The sequence below is a fragment of the Lethenteron reissneri genome, chromosome 46 (assembly GCF_015708825.2).
Source record: "Lethenteron reissneri isolate LAM-NWPU_2019-01 chromosome 46, ASM1570882v1, whole genome shotgun sequence".
In the NCBI taxonomy this organism is placed as follows: domain Eukaryota; kingdom Metazoa; phylum Chordata; class Hyperoartia; order Petromyzontiformes; family Petromyzontidae; genus Lethenteron; species Lethenteron reissneri.
Genome location: NC_083824.1, coordinates 164,706 through 186,335, shown reverse-complemented (window position 1 = coordinate 186,335; position 21,630 = coordinate 164,706). Strand labels below are relative to the sequence as shown.

Below are 21,630 nucleotides of genomic sequence, written 5' to 3'. Positions count from 1 at the left end.
CCATTCCTTGTAATTCCACATCAAAGCACGACGACAAACCATGTTGTTATATATTTTGTATGACTACGCTTGTTTTACCTGGGAAAGATTCGCTGAATCTCAGGACTCCTTTTCAAGAGGTTCCCGCTCAGTTTTCGCAATCGCGGGGGTGGTGGGGGTTGGGGGTGGTCCGACAATTGCCGCGTTTACAAATTAACTTAATTTCGTGTAAGTTGATTTGCATGTAATTTTTTATTGAGGCAATGCGCGGGCCCCGTTACATGACGTTGTCACGCGCCGTGTACACAACGTCACCGTGAGCCAAACCAGCGATCAACAGCAGGGGATAGAGAGAAGTTTTATTTTATTGCTGCACATTTGGGCCGCCGTGACGCCGACACGCAGTCGCCCTCCTTGTTCTTCGAACGTCGCCGACGACATCGTCGCCATCATCTGCGAAGCGGGCGACGCGTACATTTTCTTATTACGGCGAACGTGCGCGCACATGCGCAATATTAACTAGGGCGGCCTGCCTGATTCGAACCCGCGGCGAACTCGCTTCCCCCCCTCGGCCGAACGCAATACCGCTGTGGCAATGTCCTCGTGACTGGCAGCCTCTTATACAACGACATCGGCATGCATCCGGCTTTTTTTTTTTCCCGTGCTACCCAAAACCGCAGGACAGGTCCCGCGGCATTGTCTGTAGGGCTGCAATTGTGTATCGGGTGGTACAGATTAAAGAGTGGCCCCCTCCTTGAGCACACATCGTGCCTCAGCGGTACCCTCGGCTCGAAACCAGAGAGTTGACGTTTTCGGCACTTCAGCTTCACTTTCCATTTGAACATCCCGGTCTCTAGTCTCCCCCCCCCGCCCCCCCCCCCCCCAACCACTGTGGAGGCCTCGTGGCTGCACTTTGAGAGCTAATGAATTCTGTCTATGTTGAACTTCTTTTGCGCCGTATGTAGCCAACCGTGCTAATCGGAGGTGCCGGAGAAGGACAGCAAACCTAAACACAAAAAGCAGCTCTAAAGACATGAGTTTGTCAATCTAGATGATTTAAAAGCTCACAGTGGCTTCTTAATATCGGAAGGAAGAGCGTTCCAGACGGCCCGAGAAGCGAATCTGAAAGCGCGCGATGCGGTGACCGTCTTTGTTCGATAGCTCACTGGTCTACAGCCAAAATGTTTCCAAAATAAATGTAGTTCAACTCTACTAATTCTGGGTCACCGAGAATGAAAATGATGCTTAAATTTGTTGATTGGCTCCAGTTTTCAAGATATGCTACTGGGTCAGTTTTTACGACCCTTGACTTGGGAATGGCGGAGGATAAGTGAGTTGGGAAGGGATCTCAATCTAAACCAGAAATAACAAATACATCTTTGACTGGATCTAGGAATACATCTATCACTGGGTTTGGACAGTACTTGCTTTTTGAGCAAAACAATGAATGATGCAATCTGAACCTGGTATTGCGTCATACATGATGTGAATTGCATCATGTTATTCCTAGGAGTCATGGATGATGCAATCATAACTAGACTTACATCCCTCTGCTGAACAAATTGCCCGAAATCAGCTCTAGAAATCATGCAGTGTCGTGCTCTATTATTTGTCAGTGTTTGATTTTGCAAAGGGACACGTTTCTGATTAGCCAAAGTGAGCAGAGATGCCTCGTATTTGTGTGAATAAAGCAAATAACTTCTGCTATATTGGTGGTGAAGTGACTTTTGCATCACAAAAGTGCACTACAACCACTATGGTTAAGAAAGCCTATCACCTTTATTTTGGCTGCAAAATTGGAGATCAGGGCAAGGCACATATGCTGCAATACAAATCTTCGCCAGTGGTTGAACAGGAAAAGGAAATCGATGCCTTTTGCAGTGCCAATGATTTGGAGAGAACCAACAGATCATATCAGCAATTGTTACTTCTGCATGGTGCCTCCAGTTGTGAAAGTTGTGTCAAAGAAGAAAAAGTGGACTGCATTATCCAAACATCCCATCAGCTATACACCCAGTACCCCACAGAGAAGGACTGCCAGTTCCTGATGCACCAGAATTATTCTCACTTGAGTCAGACGAGGAAGAGGAACAGGATGAAAATTCTGGTCTTGAACTATCAAGGTCACATGACCCAGATTTTCTCCCATCCTCCTCCTCTGAACCACACCTCATAACAGAAGGTGAACTGACAGACCTTGTCAGTGATTTAGAACTACCCAAGAGCAAGGCAGAGCTGTCGGGCTTAAGACTGCAGCAGTGGAATCTCCTGGCAGGTGATGTTAGGGTTTCCATGTTCCGTGACCATTAAAAGGATATTGTCCCATTCTTCATGGAAGGTGATCTTGTAGCCTGCAACATAAAAGGTGTGATGGCAGCCCTGAACATCGTTCATGGTCCAGATGAGTGGAGACTGTTCATTAATTCATCGAAGATTAGTCTTAAAGCTGTTTTACAAGTGCCCTCTCCTCTTAGTTCCCAATCTGCTCTGTTTCTCTGTGTCCCTCCTTCTCCCCGTACCCAATATCGTTTCTGATCATTCTCCCTCCTTGCACCCTTCCAATGGAATCAACGTCCCTTGTACGTGAAATAGTACTGCCCATCGGACTCAACACTGTCCACTGAACTCAACAGTCAACACTGCCCATTGACTCAACACTGCCCATTGACTCAACATGCAACACTGCCCATTGACTCAACAGTCAACACTGCCCACTGACTCAACACTGCACCATAGACTCACACGAATGCACGCTGGCAGGGACCAACTTCCACTTGACCCATGATATTTGTGAAAATTGGAGTTCACAGCTCTATACGGTCAACCTAAATGGCTCCATACTGGAACCCAAAGTGGCTCAACACGGGATCTCAGAATGTCTCTATTTGGTAACCGAAAATGCTGTGGACGCCAGGTGGAGCTTAATTGAAGCGCTGTGAAATCGCAGGGGCAAGAGCCTAATTGTTGGCTATTTCGTTTCAAGTTATTACATATGACAGCTGCCGCAGATTGCCCCACCAGGGGCTAGCCGCAGGAATTAAGCTTCCACGGCAGTGTGGCTGATTAATGAAGGCCTATTAACCCGATTGGCCTAAAAATGAGAAAATAGGCCAGAAAGCGTTGACTGTAATGCGTCTAGCGTTTAATTTGCGATCGCGGCGCGGGCGCCGCCACGAGCCGACGGGCCCCGGCGACGCGGCCCGGGTCGGGCGCCTCCTCCCTGGCCTTTGTTCATCAGCCGACTCGAGCGGCGATCGCTCATCGCTTGATTAAGAGCATTAGGGAAATTAACGACCCCGTAATCTCGCATCTTCACCCGCTGGCCTCTCCTCCTCAGTCATCAGTCATAGAGCCATTGTCCGCTCCGCCCACCCGCCGCGCTCCCCTCGCCTTCTCCGGCAAGCGCCACGTGCCCACAACGTCTCCTTGTTGATGCCGGACGCCGCCGTGTGCGCGCAATCCCTGCCGCCGTGTGCGTGATACTTTCCATCATGTGCGCGCGCGAAGCTACGAGCGGGCATGTGAGCGGTCGGGCGAGAAAGACAAACTTCTCTCTGCCTGTCAGCTCCACTACCGTTTAAAAACGTCCCCTTTTTTTTTTTCGCCAACCCGAATTAGCTATCAAGGTAATTGGAGAAAATTGTATCTCATCAGGGAGCCCCCCGTTTACACCCCTCGAGTGGGCGGGCAGGCGAGGTGGCACTGTGAGCCCCCCTCCCCAGCCCCCCCGCTGTGACCCCCCCCCCCCCACAGCCCAAACGATCGCTGCCCCCTCAACCTGGCCACACCACCCACACTCGCGGTGGCCCGGGCCGGCGAGAACGATTTGCCTCGGTCGTTACCGATGGACAGATGGATGGATACGCTGTGTGTGTGTATTTATCGAAGGCGGGAGTGGGATGGGGTGGGGGGGTTCGTCGCTGAGTCGTATAATTTGGAGTCGATGGCTCATTTACGCGCGTGGGACGTCTGCCCCAGCAAATAATTCGGCTGTCCGCATTGGGAACCAAGAATTATTGCCCAATTTCAGGACTTGCGTGCGTGCGTGCCTTTGCATGCGTGGATGTGTGTGGTAGGATATGGGTAGTGGGTGAAGTCGTAGTGCAGCGGTTAACGCGCCGTGCTCAGAACCCGGTGACCAGATTTCCGATTCCTGCTCACGGCCAACACCGGTGACAATTATCTGAACCGGTCCTGGGCCTCCGATGCGATGTGTAGTAAACATCGCCATTGTGCAGATACACATACTTCCTCGTGTGCCTTTCTGGTCTTCACAGGTGCTCGCTAACAGCACTTGCCCCAACAGTCTGTCAAGGCTACACGGGAGGCCTTTGTCTGTGTGTCATAGGGTAGGGGATGCTACGGTTCGCCCCTTCCTTGACATGCGATGAGTTGCCGCAATTCCGAGTCTACGGGTCTCTGCGTGTGGGGCGTTAAGGTTCACGTAAAGATGCGTAGCGGCTGTACGGTTTACATGCAGCATTCACTTTTACGATACAATTTATGGGGAACAATCAATCAATTAAAATCCAGCAGTTATGGACCGGTGCGCTCTGCGGTACAGGTGCAGGCCCGAGCCGGATCAGCGCACCAGGCGGCGATGGTGGTGGTGGAGTGGCCGCCACCACGGCCAGGTGCTGTTTTCAATGCGCAGCACCAGGCACGGCGCAGTGTTTCCCTCGTTATCCGCGACGAGGGATACGTTCCGGAGATTTAGGCCAATATCATTTTCCGTGAATAGACAATTTCACAAAAATGATATTGGCCTGCGATAAATTACCTTATATAAATAGGTTAACAAAAAAAACCGGTTAAATACATGAACAATATCATAACACACAATTTGTTTTTATTGGTAACTAAATATCATAACGAAGTACTAAAGTATCTCATCACTTTCTATTATCGCTTTGTGTCATCACTTAATCTCACCACTTCCTTTCTCGCCGTCGTCCGCGATGCAGCAGATGTGGTTCGTGCATAGCCACAAATGCGCATAGCAAAGTGCGTGAATAACGCGACAGTACTCGACTAAGTCCAGGCTTAATTCAACCTCGGGAAGTCCCAAGGACCGGTGGTGGCGAGATGTTACCTCCCTGGCGCGGGTTCGATCCCGGACCCTGGCGATGCCTGTTGTATATTCGGGGTTCGCGTGTCTCTCTCTCTCTCGCTCTGGATTTATTTTGTGAATCCGGGTCTTCCGGCGTTGCCCTCCTCCGCATTTATAAACAACGTGCGCTCAGATTTAGGGGCCGTCCATAAATGACGTCACGCACCTAGGTGGGGGGGGGGGGGGTCAAACATTTGTGACGATGTGTGACGAGGGGGGGGGGGGGTTTGAGAAATGTGACGTCACATCAAAATGCGCAACTTTAAATAAATATAGACAACACGTTCTACTTAATTAAATAGACTTTTTAATAAATGTTTTCTCCTACAACATCAGAGTGCAGCGCCACATTAAATATGCACTACAATGCAATAGTTTAAAGCGATTTGAAGCATGTTTTATTTTCAAAATGGAAATGTTTTGGGGGGAGGGGGGGCAGAGCTTTGTGATATCATATTTGAGGGGGGGGTCTGACTTTTTTTGACGCCGTGTGACGAGGGGGGGGGGGGGTCAAAAATGGCGTGACGTCATTTATGGACGGCCCCATAAGCTCTGTGGGCTCTGCCTGCTAAATGCAACAGTTTAGTTTGCTGATATTCACCCTCTCAATGATGTCAGCCGTGGCCGGGGATCGAACCCAGGTGGCGGGGTTTGTAGCGCGGCGTGCCAAGCCACCAGGCCACCGCTGCCCCAATGCAGGAAGATCGACGCGCAGACAGACAGACAGAGAGACAGAGAGAGAGAAAACATCAGAGGTGTTCGAACGAGGTGGCTTCCCCTGTGGCACAGGGGCTGTCGTGACCGCACGGTCCTCTCCTCACCTCCCACGTTGCCATGGCAACTCCCGGAGACGCGCACCTGGACCCGGGCACAGCAGTCGCCTGCCTGCTGTGCATGTCAGCGACTCACCACGATGCGACTGCTGTGGGTCAGAAACAGTGGGGCACTTGGTGAGTCTGTGGGTCAATGTGTGAGTCTGTGGGTCAATGTGTGAGTCTGTGGGTCAATGTGTGAGTCTGGGTCTCTCTCTGAGTATGTGGGTCTCTGTACGAGTCGATGGGTCTCTGTGCGAGTCTATGGGTCTCTGTGCGAGTCTATGGGTCTCTGTGTGAGTCTATGGGTTCTCTTTGCGAGTCTATGGGTCTCTGTGTGAGGCGATGGGTCTCTGTGTGAGTCTATGGGTCTCTGTGTGAGTCTATGTGTGTGTCTATGGGTCTCTGTGTGAGTCTATGGGTCTCTGTGTGTGAGTCTATGGGCCTCTATGTGAGTTTATGGGTCTCTGTGTGAGTCTATGGGTCTCTGTGTGAGTCTATGGGTCTCTGTGTGAGTCTATGGGTCTCTGTGTGAGTCCATGGGTCTCTGTGTGAGTCCATGGGTCTCTGTGTGAGTCTATGGGTCTCTGTGCGAGTCTATGGGTCTCTCTGTGAGTCTATGGGTCTCTGTGTGAGTCTATGGGTCTCTGTGCGAGTCTATGGGTCTCTGTGTGAGTCTATGGGTCTCTGTGTGAGTCTGTGGGCTTCTGTGTGAGTCTATGGATCAGTGTGTGAGTCTATGGGCCTCTGTGTGAGTCTATGAATCAGTGTGTGAGTCTATGGGTCAGTGTGTGAGTCTATGGGTCTCTGTGTGTGAGTCTATGGGTCTATGTGTGAGTATATGGGTCTCTGTGTGAATATATGGGTCTCTGTGTGAGTCTATGGGTCTCTGTGGGAGTCTATGGATCTCTGTGTGAGTCTGTGTCTCTCTCTGAGTCTGTGGTCTCTGTGCGAGTCTATGGGTCTCTGTGCGAGTCTATGGGTCTCTGTGTGAGTCTATGGGTCTCTGTGTGAGTCTGTGGGCTTCTGTGTGAGTCTATGGATCAGTGTGTGAGTCTATGGGCCTCTGTGTGAGTCTATGAGTCAGTGTGTGAGTCTATGGGTCAGTGTGTGAGTCTATGGGTCTCTGTGTGTGAGTCTATGGGTCTATGTGTGAGTATATGGGTCTCTGTGTGAATATATGGGTCTCTGTGTGAGTCTATGGGTCTCTGTGTGAGTCTATGGATCTCTGTGTGAGTCTGTGTCTCTCTCTGAGTCTGTGGTCTCTGTGCGAGTCTATGGGTCTCTGTGCGAGTCTATGGGTCTCTGTGTGAGTCTATGGATCTCTGTGTGAGTCTGGGTCTCTCTCTGAGTCTATGGGTCTCCGTGCGAGTCTATGGGTCTCTGTGTGGTGAGTATGTAGCGTCGGATCGCGTATGCACACACCGCCGGTATCCACTTCCCTGCCGTTCGCCTGTTTCCACTTACCTGCAGTTGCAGCCAGAGGTCGGTAGGGTGTGCCAGCCAGTACGAGGGGATAGAGAGGGAGCTGGTCCCAAGGGAGGCTGGGTTCCCCTCCCCTACCCCAGGTGGGGGGCTGAGTTGGGGCCCTTCCAGGATCTTCTGGAAGGTTCCAGAAAGGGGGCGGTACAAGGGGCGGAGGGTCTCCTGGAGGTGTATAAAAGGGGCACCCCAAGCGCAGCTCGGGGCAGTTGCTACGAAGACTGAAGAGCAGCTGGACTAGGACCCTGGCACCTCGAGCCCGCCGCCCTTGTAAGGGCCGGGCCGAGCTGGGACCAGTGGTCGAGACCCGTACCTTGGCCGGGTCGGGTCAGATAGCCTCCCCTAGGGCACTGCGACCCGGAGGGCTCAGAGTTGAGCTCGCGGTGTGTGAGTCCCGATAGCCCGGAGTCTGTTAGTTTATGAATAAACCGTGTTGCCTCTACGACGTCTCCATAAGAACTCACTACAAGTATATGGGTCTCTGTGCGAGCGATCCCCGAGGGCACGAGTTGGTGGGATTCACGCTTCCAGCTTCCAGCAACAAAAACACAGCTTCACGACTTAAGACGTCCATTCCCAGGCGCCGCGCGATACGGAAGAGAGAGATGAGAGATGAGAGGGCGAGAGGAGAAACACGAACTGGCAGCGGCGACCGCTTGCCAAGTCAGCGGGCAAAGTCAAATCTGTGGGCGCGCTCAGCTCCACGCACGTGCCAAGCGAGCGGGGTTAGTGCCTGTAACCAGGAGGGGGGGGTGATGGGAGATTGGTGGCGAGTTTACGCGGGGGTAGCTAAATGAAAGCAATTAACGTGCAGCCCCGATCCAGCCCCCCCCACCCCGCCCGCCCCCCCCCCCACCGTGCGAGCACCCCCAGGACGGGCACGTGTCGCGCGCTCTCCGCCGCCGGGAAAAAAAAATTCTGTCGATTTCGCGAAGCCGCGAGCCGCGTGCGTCTCAAGTCGGGGGACCTGGCAACGGGCGACGAAGATTAATTAGAGGTGGTGGCGCTGGTGGTGGCGCTGGTGGTGGGGGGGGAGTGGTGGAGGGGGGCAGTTTAAAAAAAAAAGCAATCCGCTGCTAAATAATGAAATAAGGGGGCCGCGCTCGAGGAGAGAGCGGCCCCCTGAATGCAAAGCGGGCGAGCGGCGAGGGGGGAATTGGGGGAATTGGGGCGAATGAGCTGCTGATGCAACGGAGACGAGGCAGCAGCAGCAACACGCGCTCGCGTGTACAGAGACGCGCATTCATTACATCTCCAAAAAGCAACATCCACGCGTGCGTCTGGCGTGGCGGTGCAGGGGGAACGCAGCGGTGCCGCGGACCCGGCCGGCCGAGTTCGATTCCCGCTCGCGGCCAACGTCGTCTGAGCCGGACCTCCCCTGGGTCGACACGGACGTAAATGAGTGCCCGGACGCCACCAGGGAGACAAAGGCGGCCCGGCGTGGTGCTGGCCACCCACCCCCTCGTGCGCCGTGAGGTTCACGCGCTGCGCTGTGAACCTGAGTTCGATTCCTGGCCATTGCCAACGGAGGTGAAGAGCGATATCGGAACTGGTGTCCTTTTCCCTCCGCTCTCATCATCGTCGTCGTCGTCACCCTCTCCGACATCTCGGCCCAGCCATCCCCCCCCACTCCTCCTTCCTCCCCTTCCTGCCCCAGCGCTCCTCCTTCACTCTTCCTGCTGCTCCCCTTGAGCCGTGCCCTCCGCTTTGTCTGTCCCATCCCTCCACACTCCCTTCCCGTGGTGCACTGAAGGCAGCAGGAACGACAACACGATTAGGAATAACAATTGCGTGGAATTGCCGGTAGCAATTATAATAGATTCTTAAACTCACGGTACATTTTTTCTATTCGTACAAGTTGTAAGTAAAGATCGTGTGTGACCCCTGCGGCCACTCGAGGCCGCTTCATTGATCAACACCTTTAAATACGAATCGAAAATTTGCATCCAATCGCGACCGTGAATCATTTGGAGCGGAGGGATCGTTGCATCCAGAGCTGATGGCTTTTTTTTTGCGCCACTCCGAACATTCACCCAGGTCGCTTCTGTTGGACGCGTGGCCAGCGGGAGGCGAGGGGGCTCCGTGTCCTGCCCGCGCTGTGCCCCGGGCGAGGATATTAGCTTCCCGTTCGCCGACCCCGAACAGAACCCGACTGAAATTGTAAAAAACTCCTTTAAAAAGTTTTTTTTTAAACAACGGTTTCATTAACAACTTCGTTTAACTCGCGGTCAAGAAGTTCGTCAATGGCGCCTGAGACACGCGGCGCCTGCTTCTTGTGCGAGCCGATTCCACAGTTTAGCGACCGCGGCGTTTTTGATCTCCACAAATATATATATAAATTATAAGGCGTCCATACAAATTGTAAATTGCTTTAAAGTGGCGAATTAATTTATGCCGATTTTGATGCATTGTCACCGGATCTGAGCACGTGTGCAAAATGTGGAATTGATTGGACAACAGGAAGTGGACGAAATTTTGATTACAAGATTTGACCACGACAAACAGGGGAATCAAGTTGAGTAAAACCGTTGAAATAAAATATTTGAGTTGATAGCCTCAGTGGGCTTTACCTGGTAAGATAAAAGCATTGTTTATCTTTATTTGTCTTCATTTTTCACCATTTCTAGACTTTGCACTCCTGCCGTGTTGTTTTTGTCGTTGGTTGTCATAACGCTCTGACCACGTTGCACCCCTTTGAACTGGAGGTCTGTTTAAAAAGAAGAAAACAGATTTTAGAATCTCATCGGATTCCTCCTCCGGTAACAAATAAAGATTCTAAATTCTTGGTCCATCATCGAATCCCCGTCGTGCACTCGCGAACGGGCCGGTCGTGCCAGTGGCAGTCCGCACTGTGACCCCTGACCCCATCCCGTGAGCCCGCGCGCTTCGACGCGTGGGAATTTAAATCTCCCCGTCATCGCACAGCGCTCGCGATATTTATGGACAAATTCCGCGCGCGTGCACAATGTGTTGGGCGGCATAAATCGTCGGCCCGGTCAAATCCAAATGCTTTTCAGTGCAAAGGAACAGAGGGAGTGGCTGATATATCTGGAGAGGAATACAACAACAACCACCTCCCACAATCCACCAATGTGACAAGACGTCGTGGCGGTGAATGCCTTCCTGTAAACTCAACGCTGTTGTTGTTGTGGGTGCAGGGTGGTGACGCGCCCGCGCCTTGCAGCGAGGACTCCCTGGGTTCGAGTCCTGCCCTTCTGGGGTTTTCCCCTCCGTGTTCTCCGGTTTCCTCCCATAGCGAAACAACAACAACAAATTCTCCATACAATCGAATTGGTGTTGGCCAATCACTCTGATGTAGCGGCACCCTCCTGAAAAGAAAAATTTATATATATAAAAATAAAAATTTTAAACACGCTTTTTTTTGCAGAAGCTACCTGGCCACCAACGACAGCGCAACGAAGTAGCACATCGCATCGAGATTCATAGCAGCCATCCAGCAGGAGGTCCATCGTCACATGGTAAACATGAGTGTGCTGTAGTAATTGAAGAACTCCACGACTCCAGGAAGTGGCCCCGAAGCTTGCCATAACGTCAGGGACCGTGGGCAATTACAGCCAACGTCAGTTGACCGTGGACAATTAGACCCAAGCCGAAACATAACATATGAAGAAGAATGTTTAAAAATATATTTTTATGATAGATTATAGTATTGTCATCAGTATGACACAAGTATACCAAGTTTACAGTCGATACCACATTGGGAAGTGGGTTAAAATTGAGTTACAAGATTTGAGGATGCATACAACAACAACGACAACAACAACAGACAGTGAGGTAAATAAACGCGTGTCATTACTTGTAATCTCTGAGAGTAATCGATATACTCACGTAACTTTGCATGGCTGTGCAAAAAAAATGAGTCGATGGCTTTCTGTGCGGATGCTTGAGTGTCGTACCATCTCCCCCTCGAGTAATAACAACGTCCATGTATTTACCCAGAGCAGCCTCGGTAAGCCTCTAGACCTTCCATTAATGAGTGTTTGTCTTCACGTGGGAGGATAGCGGAGTGCCCGGAGAGAGCCGACGCCGAGAGCCGCGATGACTGTGGAGACCTCTCCCAGCGGAGAAGACTCAGTCGTGAGGGAGTCATCGCTGGACAGACCTTCGCAGACCCACGACCGCTCTCAGCGCCTGCCACGCACGTGGCGAGCGCCAGATTCAAGTTCTAACCGGGCTCAAGCTTGCTTGGGCTTCGGAAAGCCAACGAGATCGGGTGCATTTCGCGTGATTTGGTGGTTTGGACGGACGGCGGAGGGTTGATCGTCTCTGCTCTACGGAGAGAGACAACCCGCCACGTAGCCCGCTACCCGCGTCGGCTTTCAGAATTATGTTTTGCGCCCACGCACGGAAAAGTCTGAACGAAGTTAAAGTGGCGACATCTGTCAACGTGGGACCTTCCTGAGTAAGAGCCTTGAGACGCAGCGAGAATGTTTTTTCTTTCTGAATAAGTAGATTTATTCCACCACGGGGATCATTACTGTTGTTGTTGTCGCTGGGAGTGCGACGTTCCGCTGGAAAGCCTTCACCGTCGATGTTTTCCATCGGCGATTGCGCGGCACACAGAGAGACCGCCCGGAGCGCCGGGATGGGAACAGATGCGTCGCGTCGCGCCATCGCCAATGGAAAATATCGATCGGGAAGGCGCAATGCGTGCGTGTGTGCGTGCGTGCGTGTGTGGCGTGGTGCACGGGGAGCTTACGGACGCCACCGCACCAGCTCAAGTCGGGGTCACAACCCCGGGCCGGGCCTCTCCCGCGGTATCAAAGTCAAATCGACGTCAAGCTGAGACGGTGCTGCTCATCTCTCCCGTTTACCGCCATGCAGAGCCAGTGGTGGAAATTCCACGATCCCATGGCAGGGGCGAGTCAATCCACAGTACAACCGTTGTTGACTTTCCCTAAGAGCGGTATCCATTTTGTCGATCCCTGGGGTAGGGATGATGATAGGCCACCGAGTCGGCGTTGGAAATTCCTCATTCCCGTGGCGGGGGCGAGTCTCTTCATGGGACATTCACTATTGATATTCCTGCAAAGCGGTTCCTATTTTATCGACCCCCCACCCCCGGCAGCAGGGATGATGATGATGGGATAGGCCGAGCCGCCCGGCCGGGCTTTTCCCGTTATCCACAAACATAGCAGAAGTTATTTGCTTTGTTCACACAAGTACGAGGCATCTCTGCTCACTATGGCTAAACAGAAATGTATCCATCTTGACTTGAAGCTTTCGTGACTGCAGGAATCCATACACTTTGGTTATTCCAGTAAGTCACATAGGTAGAAATAAAACAAAATAAATCACGACGTTTCGATAGCAACACAAGCCATCGTCTTCAGGTGAAAAAATATAGCGGGATATCTGCTGAGGCAGGATGTTATATAGGTTTGAGATGGGTGTAGCACAAGGGTAAGTGGGCGGGGCTAGAGATGGAATTTGCTTGTAAATGTAAGATCAGAGAGCTGATATACCTCCACGACGACGAAGCTGTGGAGGTGGCCATTGTATTGAGAGATTAGCATGTCAATGTAAGAGAACCACCGCAACGGTGGCTGTGTTAGTGAGGCATTTAGCCTGTTAATGTGAAGACATTTAACCTGGTAATGTAACTAGTAAGTCGGAAATAACTGCTAACATCGGCAGGTAGGATGGAAACATCACATTCAGTTATGACTTAAAATTATTTTTCATCATTTTTAAAACTGGCAAAAAAAAGTTTAAATAAATAAATGCCTAAACGTTAGGCTAGTGGAACAAAGGAGACAGAACGAACGAGATGCAGCAGAGCAGACAAGACAATGCTAATGAGAGTAAAGGGAATTGCTCCGGGAATTCAATCGTGACCCCCCCGCCCCCCCCCCCCCCGGGAATCGTGACGATTCGCCGCCCCGTGAAGCCGGGTGACTTGTTATGGTCGACTCCGGGGTCGACATTGGCCCCGGCGGCTGGGGGAGACAAACGTGGCCGGGTTTGTGTCGCGGTTGTTGCCACGCCCGGCACCCCCGCCCCCCCATTGACGTCATAACGACGCCGCGTCACCACGTCACGTGCGCACTGCAGATTCCCACTTTCCGATTGGCTACGTCTCGTTGCGACAGAAGTTCAGCAACATGCGCGCGCACGTGATTCGCATTGTGACGTCACTCATGTCCGTCGTAAAGAGTTCAGAATGAGGATGTTTATTTACGACTGGAGGAATCCGATGAGCTGTAAAGCTCTTCTTCACAGGTGCACAGTAAGAGGCGGGTAAGAACTTGACAACAACACACAGTACAAGAACGGTAAACAACTCACCCAAACACAAACAAATAAACCATCCCCATCATAGCAGGCAAAGCCCACTGAATTGATTCGGAACTCGTTCTGACCATAAGACACCAATGACGTGTGATAGAATTGATGAACTCTGTTATAAACTTTGCCCTTTGGCTAAGATTTAAAAAATAAGACCCCCAAACAATCTTACGTCTTAGAACTCTCTTCCCTCCGATGAGCACGGGTGGCCACGTGCGGTGCGAAAGAAGTTCAAGCGTTCAACACGAAAGACAAAGATCCACCCCGTGTAGCCTGCACAGACTGTTGGGGCAAGTGCTGTTAGCGAACACCTATGAAGGCCTGAACGGCACACGAGGGGACTGGGTGGGCAGCACCACGCCCGACCGCCTTTGTCTCCCCAGTGGCGATGTTTACACACCGCACCAGGTACTCATTTGAGGCCGAGTCGACCTATGGGAGGCCCGGGATCGGTTCAGATAAATCGTCACCGGTGTTGTTCCATGAGCGGCATTCGAACTCGGGGTCGCCGGGTTCGCAGCGCAGCGTAGCGCTAACCGCTACACCACCACTCCCCACGTACACACACACAGGTACACACACACAGGTACACACACATACAGGTACACACACACAGGCACACACACAGTGTACACACACACAGGTACACACACAGGTACACACACACAGTGTACACACACACACAGGTACACACACATACACACAGCTACACACACACAGGTACACACACACAGGTACACACACACACATACAGGTACACACACAGGTACACACACACAGGTACACACACACACAGGTACACACACAAACAGGTACACACACATACAGGTACACACACACAGGCACACACACAGTGTACACACACACAGGTACACACACACAGGTACACACACACACACAGGTACACACACACAGTCCCATTCCTCCAGTTTTTCAGTTGAGAGTTGGGAACACTTTTGTTGTTGTTGTTGATAAAATGATGGACGACCCAAGGCAACATTTGGGCAAGCAAGCAAATGGAATCGTTGGCAGAGACGTAAACGCGTTCGCCACGTCTACGATCGCGCCGGAACCAGAATGTGAAGGTTGCGAGTTGCAATCCGGCTCATCGTCGTCAACTTGTCACGTGACTCCCCCAATGTGTGTCCGCTCGCTCTCCAACAGCGCCAACGACTCGGGAGGCGCCGGGGACCACGGACGAGCGGGAAGGCAGCGGCCACGCGGCGACGAGCCGGCACCAAGTTGCCCGAGCTCTGCGGTCCTCTACACGTCAACGCGTTACCGGCCAATTCGCGAGTGCTGGCAATGTGGCAGGAAAACCGGAGCGCCCATCGAAAACTGACACACGCGAGGGGGAAACGCTCTATATCCCATACAAAACGGAACGGGTGGAATCTACTTTTTTTTCTTTCCTGTACCACCTTCTCCTCGACGCTCACGGGGAGCGGAGCGCCGCGACATCTGTGCGGTGATCCACCAGCCCCTCGCTGCCGCCGCCGCCGCCGAGTTCCGCGTCCCGCACGCCAACAACAACAAGGGGGAACTTGAGATGTCTAATCCCTGTGTAGAGAGCCGAGTACTGAACAGAAAGACCCCCCGTACAGTTGCACACGCCGGCTGGTGTGGCTTTGCTCTCCAACACACACGCGGTGTGCTGCACTCGTAACGAATTGGCACGTTCTGTTTACGTGACAAACCTTACTCATTGGCTGTGTCGGGTGGTGGCGGGTGGACAACACATTTATATATTTACGTTATCTAACCCAACAAACATGTATCATGAACCCCCGTGTAGCCTGTAACAGACTGTTGGGGCAAGTGCTGTGAGCGAGCAGCACCTGTGAAGGCCGCCACGGCACACGATGGGGTGGGTGGCCAGCACCACGCCCGGCCGCCTTTGTCTCCCCAGTGGCGATTATTTTTACACACCGCACCAGCTACTCATTTGAGACCGAGTCGACCTAGGGGAGGCCCAGAACCGGTTCGGATAATCGTCACTGGGTGTTGGCCGTGAGCGGGAATCGAACTCGGCTCGCCGTGGTCCGGCCCATCGTCGTATGAGAGTCGTTGTGACGGCTCGACATGGCCACGTGACAGGCTGCTCTTGCTGAGTTGTGATCGGTGGCCGGGCCGCTTCTGAGAAGGAAGCACATCGCTCAGTGGGCCTCAGCTGGTAAAATAAACTTGTATTGTTTAGTTAAATTTGTGTTCATCTTCTTGGTTCTTTCGGTAAAATCACCTAGAAGAGAAATAATAAAATAATAAAAATAAAACATAATAAAATAATTCTCACGTTTCGGCCACAACGCAAGCAGCCGTCCTCAGGTGAAGACCAGGTCTGTCGGGGAGACAGCGTCTGAATTATTTCCCTTCTACGTGACTTTACCGAAAGAACCAAGAAGATGAATCCCTGCAGTCACGAAAGCTTTAAATCGAAATTTTAATTTGTGTTGTTTTCGTGACGTGTTTATCTTTCCTACACTGGCACACTCCCGTCGTGTTTTCGGTTTGTGTGTTGTCGCGTTCTGACCCGCGCCCGTACCGGGCATCTGTTGTTAGGGGGTGAAGAGCTTAGTAGCTCATCGGATTTCTCCCAGTATGAGTGAATATTGTCATTCTGACATCCCGTGGGTATCAATACCCCGAAGGGCGGAGGGGGGGGCGCGGGCCCTGGGACTCTCCCCGGGCCCCGACGGGGGCGTCCTGGCGGAGGATTTGTTTCTCTCATCAAATTATTCAGGGAACTTTGTTGTTTGACGTTGTTATTCATTTGCTGGGGTCCAATTTAAATAATTGAATTGAGAAGTCGCCCCCCCACCCCCACTACTCATCCCCGCCCGCCCACCGACCCCCCTCCAGCCGAGAGAGGCGAAATCTTCAAACGCGGAGCTCGAAACTCGACAGCGATAGAAGACGCAGCGGAGAGAGGAGAGGGAGGGAGACGGACCGAGTTGGTGCACATACGGGGAGGAGTCGTTTGAGTGGCAGGGGCCCGACTGATAATTGGAAGGAAGAAATGTGCGAGGCTCTAGGGAGGATTTGCGGGGGGGGGGGGGGGGGCGGTGAAATAAGTAAACAAGGCAGGGGAAAAAAATACTTCCACCGGCGAGAAAATGACACGCGCAGGAAATTAATTTTGAATAATTTACACGCGGTTTTTTATGGGAACCGATGGCTCGCGTTAACGAGGACTCCTCGGCCGCGTCTTCTCTCACCACTCTCGGCCGCGGAACCACCCGTCGCAGACGTGGCAGCTGACCCCGGCGGTTCACGATAATAGCCGCCCCCCGGCACAAGCCGAACGCCTCGAGTATCACCCTCGGCGTGTGGAACGTGCCGCGTTGATCACATGACAACCTTCATATATGCAGAGGATCGCAAAACTTGGAGGGTGATTTCGGACACGTGCTCGCTGCCTTTCCAGCTCGTGTGATATTCCTCGCGCTTCTGAGTCGTTCTCTCTCTTGTGTCTCTCTCTGTGTCTCTCTCTCGCGCTATCTCTCTCTGTCTCGCTCTGTCTCCCTGAAAGAGCGAGGAGCGAATGCTGTGTGGGGGCGGAGGGTTACAAGTTGAAATTAGTATCATCATCATAATCCTAACACGTCTTAAACCTTTACCTTAATCCGAACGCTTACCCTGAGCTTGAGCCGAACCCCTCCCTTAAACCGAGCAAGCCGAGCGTTTATCTCATATTCATCCTCATACATCGAAGCATAATCCTACACCTTTCCCCCTCGACTAAAATTTGCATTAACCTTAACCCGCTACCAAATCAGCTTATCCCCAAATCCCAACCCCTATTATTATTAAACTAAGCCTCAGCCACAACCAATCCGAGCTCCACCCAGCCCGTACCCTGCCCCTCTCTATCCCAGCCCGTACCATGCCCCTCTCTATCCCAGCCCGTACCCTGCCCCTCTCTATCCCAGCCCGTACCCTGCCCCTCTCTATCCCAGCCCGTACCCTGCCCCTCTCTATCCCAGCCCGTACCATGCCCCTCTCTATCCCAGCCCGTACCCTGCCCCTCTCTATCCCAGCCCGTACCCTGCCCCTCTCTATCCCAGCCCGTACCATGCCCCTCTCTATCTCAGCCCGTACCATGCCCCTCTCTATCCCAGCCCGTACCCTGCCCCTCTCTATCCCAGCCCGTACCCTGCCCCTCTCTATCCCAGCCCGTACCCTGCCCCTCTCTATCCCAGCCCGTACCCTGCCCCTCTCTATCCCAGCCCGTACCCCACCCGCGCGAGCCGTTGCATTAACGCGAGTAAACCTCACCCTCGGCCTAACCCTTCGACCCCCTCCTGCGCATCGCTTCCTTCGCAAGCGCCGAGGGCGATTCCCAAAGAAGCGCCGTTCCCTTCCAACCACTTAACGTGCAAATCAGCCTCCGTGGGGGTCACGCGCTCGCTCGCTCTCAATGGAGCCACCCACACATCCGATGGAGCCACCCACACATCCAACGACAGAGGCGGGGAAGAGAGAGAGGGCAGCTGCCCCCCGTGCCCTCTCCTCCCCCCTGCAGACACCACGTGTCGTGCGGCTTCCGTGCACTCTCAACTCACCAAACGCACCAACATCCTCTCACCCAATCACTCACACAAATCACTGCATAATCCACCCACACGTCTACCCCACCCACCTACTCACACAGTCCCAAGGCACTCGTCAACCACTCACCCATCCACTCACCCATCCACTGACCTAATCTTCCACTCATGCGTCTTACCACCCACCCACCTACCCACTCACCCACTCACTCAACCCTCCTTTAGCTCACCCGACTAACAATTGACTAATGTTGGCTTCCCGCTCATCCACTCACTTATCAATTCACCCACATATCCTCGCACTAACCAACCCACCCCCACGCCCATCCACCCACCACCAACTCACCCAACCATCCACCCACTCACCCAACCATCCACCCACTCACCCATCCACTTAACGCCAATTCCACTCATCTGCCCTCCCATTGACTAATCCATATTTCGACTCACCTCTACACGCACTCATCCACTCGCCCATCCACTCAATAATCCACCTACACATCAACCTCGCCCGCCTATTCTCCAACCCACCCACTCACCCACACATCCAATAACGCATCGTATCACTCACCCACCTCTCCACGCATACATCTTGCCACTCACCCACTCACTCACCCACTCACTCACTCACTCACCCACTCACCCACTCACTCACTCACCCACCTCTCCACGCATACATCTTGCCACTCACCCACTCACTCACCCACTCACTCACTCACTCACCCACTCACCCACTCACTCACTCACCCACCTCTCCACGCATACATCTTGCCACTCACCCACTCACTCACCCACTCACTCACTCACTCACCCACTCACCCACTCACTCACTCACTCACCCACTCACTCACCCACTCACCCACCAACCGGCTTCCCTTCTCCCCACAGAGGACGCGCAGGTGGCGGCAGCTCATGGCAGCAGCGGCAGGGACATTGTAGCCCCGCACGCTGCGGTGTGAGTGGCACAGGCAGCAGGTACAGGCAGCAGGGTACATGCAGCAGGAGCGGTGTGAGTGGCACAGGCAGCAGGTACATGCAGCAGGAGCGGTGTGAGTGGCACAGGCAGCAGGTACATGCAGCAGAGGCGGTGTGAGTGGCACAGGCAGCAGGTACAGGCAGCAGGAGCGGTGTGAGTGACACAGGCAGCAGGTACAGGCAGCAGGGTACAGGCAGCAGGAGCGGTGTGAGTGGTACAGGCAGCAGGGTACAGGCAGCAGGGTACAGGCAGCAGGAGCGGTGTGAGTGGCACAGGCAGCAGGGTACAGGCAGCAGGTACAGGCAGCAGGAGCGGTGTGAGTGGTACAGGCAGCAGGGTACAGGCAGCAGGGTACAGGCAGCAGGAGCGGTGTGAGTGGTACAGGCAGCAGGGCACAGGCAGCAGGGTACAGGCAGCAGGAGCGGTGTGAGTGGCACAGGCAGCAGGGTACAGGCAGCAGGAGCGGTGTGAGTGGCACAGGCAGCAGGGTACAGGCAGCAGGAGCGGTGTGAGTGGCACAGGCAGCAGGGGCTGTGTGAGTGACACAGGCAGCAGGGTACAGGCAGCAGGAGCGGTGTGAGTGGCACAGGCAGCAGGAGCGGTGTGAGTGACACAGGCAGCAGGAGCGGTGTGAGTGACACAGGCAGCAGGGTACAGGCAGCAGGAGCGGTGTGAGTGGCACAGGCAGCAGGAGCGGTGTGAGTGGCACAGGCAGCAGGAGCGGTGTGAGTGACACAGGCAGCAGGGTACAGGCAGCAGGAGCGGTGTGAGTGGCACAGGCAGCAGGTACAGGCAGCAGGGGCGGTGTGAGTGGCACAGGCAGCAGGTACAGGCAGCAGGGGCGGTGTGAGTGGCACAGGCAGCAGGTACAGGCAGCAGGAGCGGTGTGAGTGGCACAGGCAGCAGGTACAGGCAGCAGGGGCGGTGTGAGTGGCACAGGCAGCAGGGTACATGCAGCAGGGGCGGTGTGAGTGGCACAGGCAGCAGGGGCGGTGTGAGTGGCACAGGCAGCAGGTACATGCAGCAGGGGCGGTGTGAGTGGCACAGGCAGCAGGGTACATGCAGCAGGGGCGGTGTGAGTGACACAGGCAGCAGGTACAGGCAGCAGGGGCGGTGTGAGTGGCACAGGCAGCAGGGTACATGCAGCAGGGGCGGTGTGAGTGGCACAGGCAGCAGGTACAGGCAGCAGGGGCGGTGTGAGTGGCACAGGCAGCAGGGTACATGCAGCAGGGGCGGTGTGAGTGGCACAGGCAGCAGGACACAGGCAGCAGGAGCTGTGTGAGTGGTACAGGCAGCAGGGTACAGGCAGCAGGAGCTCTGTGAGTGACACAGGCAGCAGGGTACAGGCAGCAGGAGCTGTGTGAGTGGTACAGGCAGCAGGGTACAGGCAGCAGGAGCTCTGTGAGTGACACAGGCAGCAGGGTACAGGCAGCAGGAGCGGTGTGAGTGGCACAGGCAGCAGGGTACAGGCAGCAGGGTACAGGCAGCAGGAGCTGTGTGAGTGGCACAGGCAGCAGGGCACAGGCAGCAGGAGCTGTGTGAGTGGTACAGGCAGCAGGGCACATGCAGCAGGGGCGGTACCGGGTTGAGGACTGAACGCCGTCCGCCACCGCGCTGCTGCTGCTGCTGCTGCCGCTCTCTTCTCGATACAAATTGACGACGCTTCATTTGTCACTCGCATTCAATTTCCCTCCCACTGGTGTGAAATGTTACGAAACTCTTAAGTCTGTCAAACTTTCTGCGCTTTCTCTCTAATCTCTCCACTGTGAAGCATGACCATTTCCCATGTCAGCTTCCTGTATATCATCATCAGCAGCAGCAGCAGCAGCTCCTATTGAGTCAGGAACGCTTCAGATACCACCTCGCTCCTGGGTGTAGCCGTGGCATGGGAATACAATTCATGGGAATCAAACTCATTGGTTCACATCGTGGTTTCAAAGCGCGGCGCGCTAACCACTGCACCACCACTCCGACCACCGACCCCTGCCCCCACCGTAGCTACAGGATTGCCGTCCTGTACAGCAATGGCAGTGCAGTAGTTGCTGAGCTAATCAGGAGGGCTGCCGTTACGAATGTCCCTCCAGGTGTCTCTGCGACGACGACGATGACAATGACGATGACGACGATGATGATGATGATGATGACGACAACGATGATGATGACAATGACGATGATGATGACGACGATAATGATGACAATGATGATGACAATGATGACGACGATCACGATGATGATGACGATAACGACGATGATGACAATGACGACAACGATGATGATCACGATGATGATGACGATAACGACGGTGATGACAATGACGACAACGATGATGATGATGACGATGATAACGACGATGATCCTAGAGCAGCACCAGGATGAGCGTGGGATCTCCCCTCGGCTGGCGAGCGAGCCCACGTG

At 53.6% G+C, this 21,630-nt stretch overlaps 1 protein-coding gene and 1 long non-coding RNA gene across 3 annotated transcripts in view; both read left to right on the top strand.

Moving 5' to 3' along the window:
- The first annotated feature begins 5,925 nt into the window (after positions 1-5,925).
- LOC133354202 (uncharacterized) lies at positions 5,926-13,223 on the top strand. 2 transcript variants are annotated; one of them, XR_009756545.1, is made up of 3 exons: positions 5,926-6,039; positions 8,681-8,913; positions 10,542-13,223. It is a non-coding gene; the product is annotated as an uncharacterized LOC133354202 (long non-coding RNA). The 2 variants fall into 2 exon arrangements; XR_009756546.1 differs by lacking the exon at positions 5,926-6,039 and adding an exon at positions 8,073-8,108.
- A 97-nt stretch (positions 13,224-13,320) lies between these two features.
- LOC133354201 (uncharacterized) overlaps positions 13,321-21,630 on the top strand; it is an 18,462-nt gene continuing 10,152 nt past the window's right edge. The window contains exon 1 of the mRNA XM_061570858.1: positions 13,321-15,865. Coding sequence (XP_061426842.1) covers positions 14,081-15,034 — 954 coding nt within the window. The 5' untranslated portion in view covers positions 13,321-14,080 and the 3' untranslated portion in view covers positions 15,035-15,865. The remainder of the gene's footprint in view (positions 15,866-21,630) is intronic.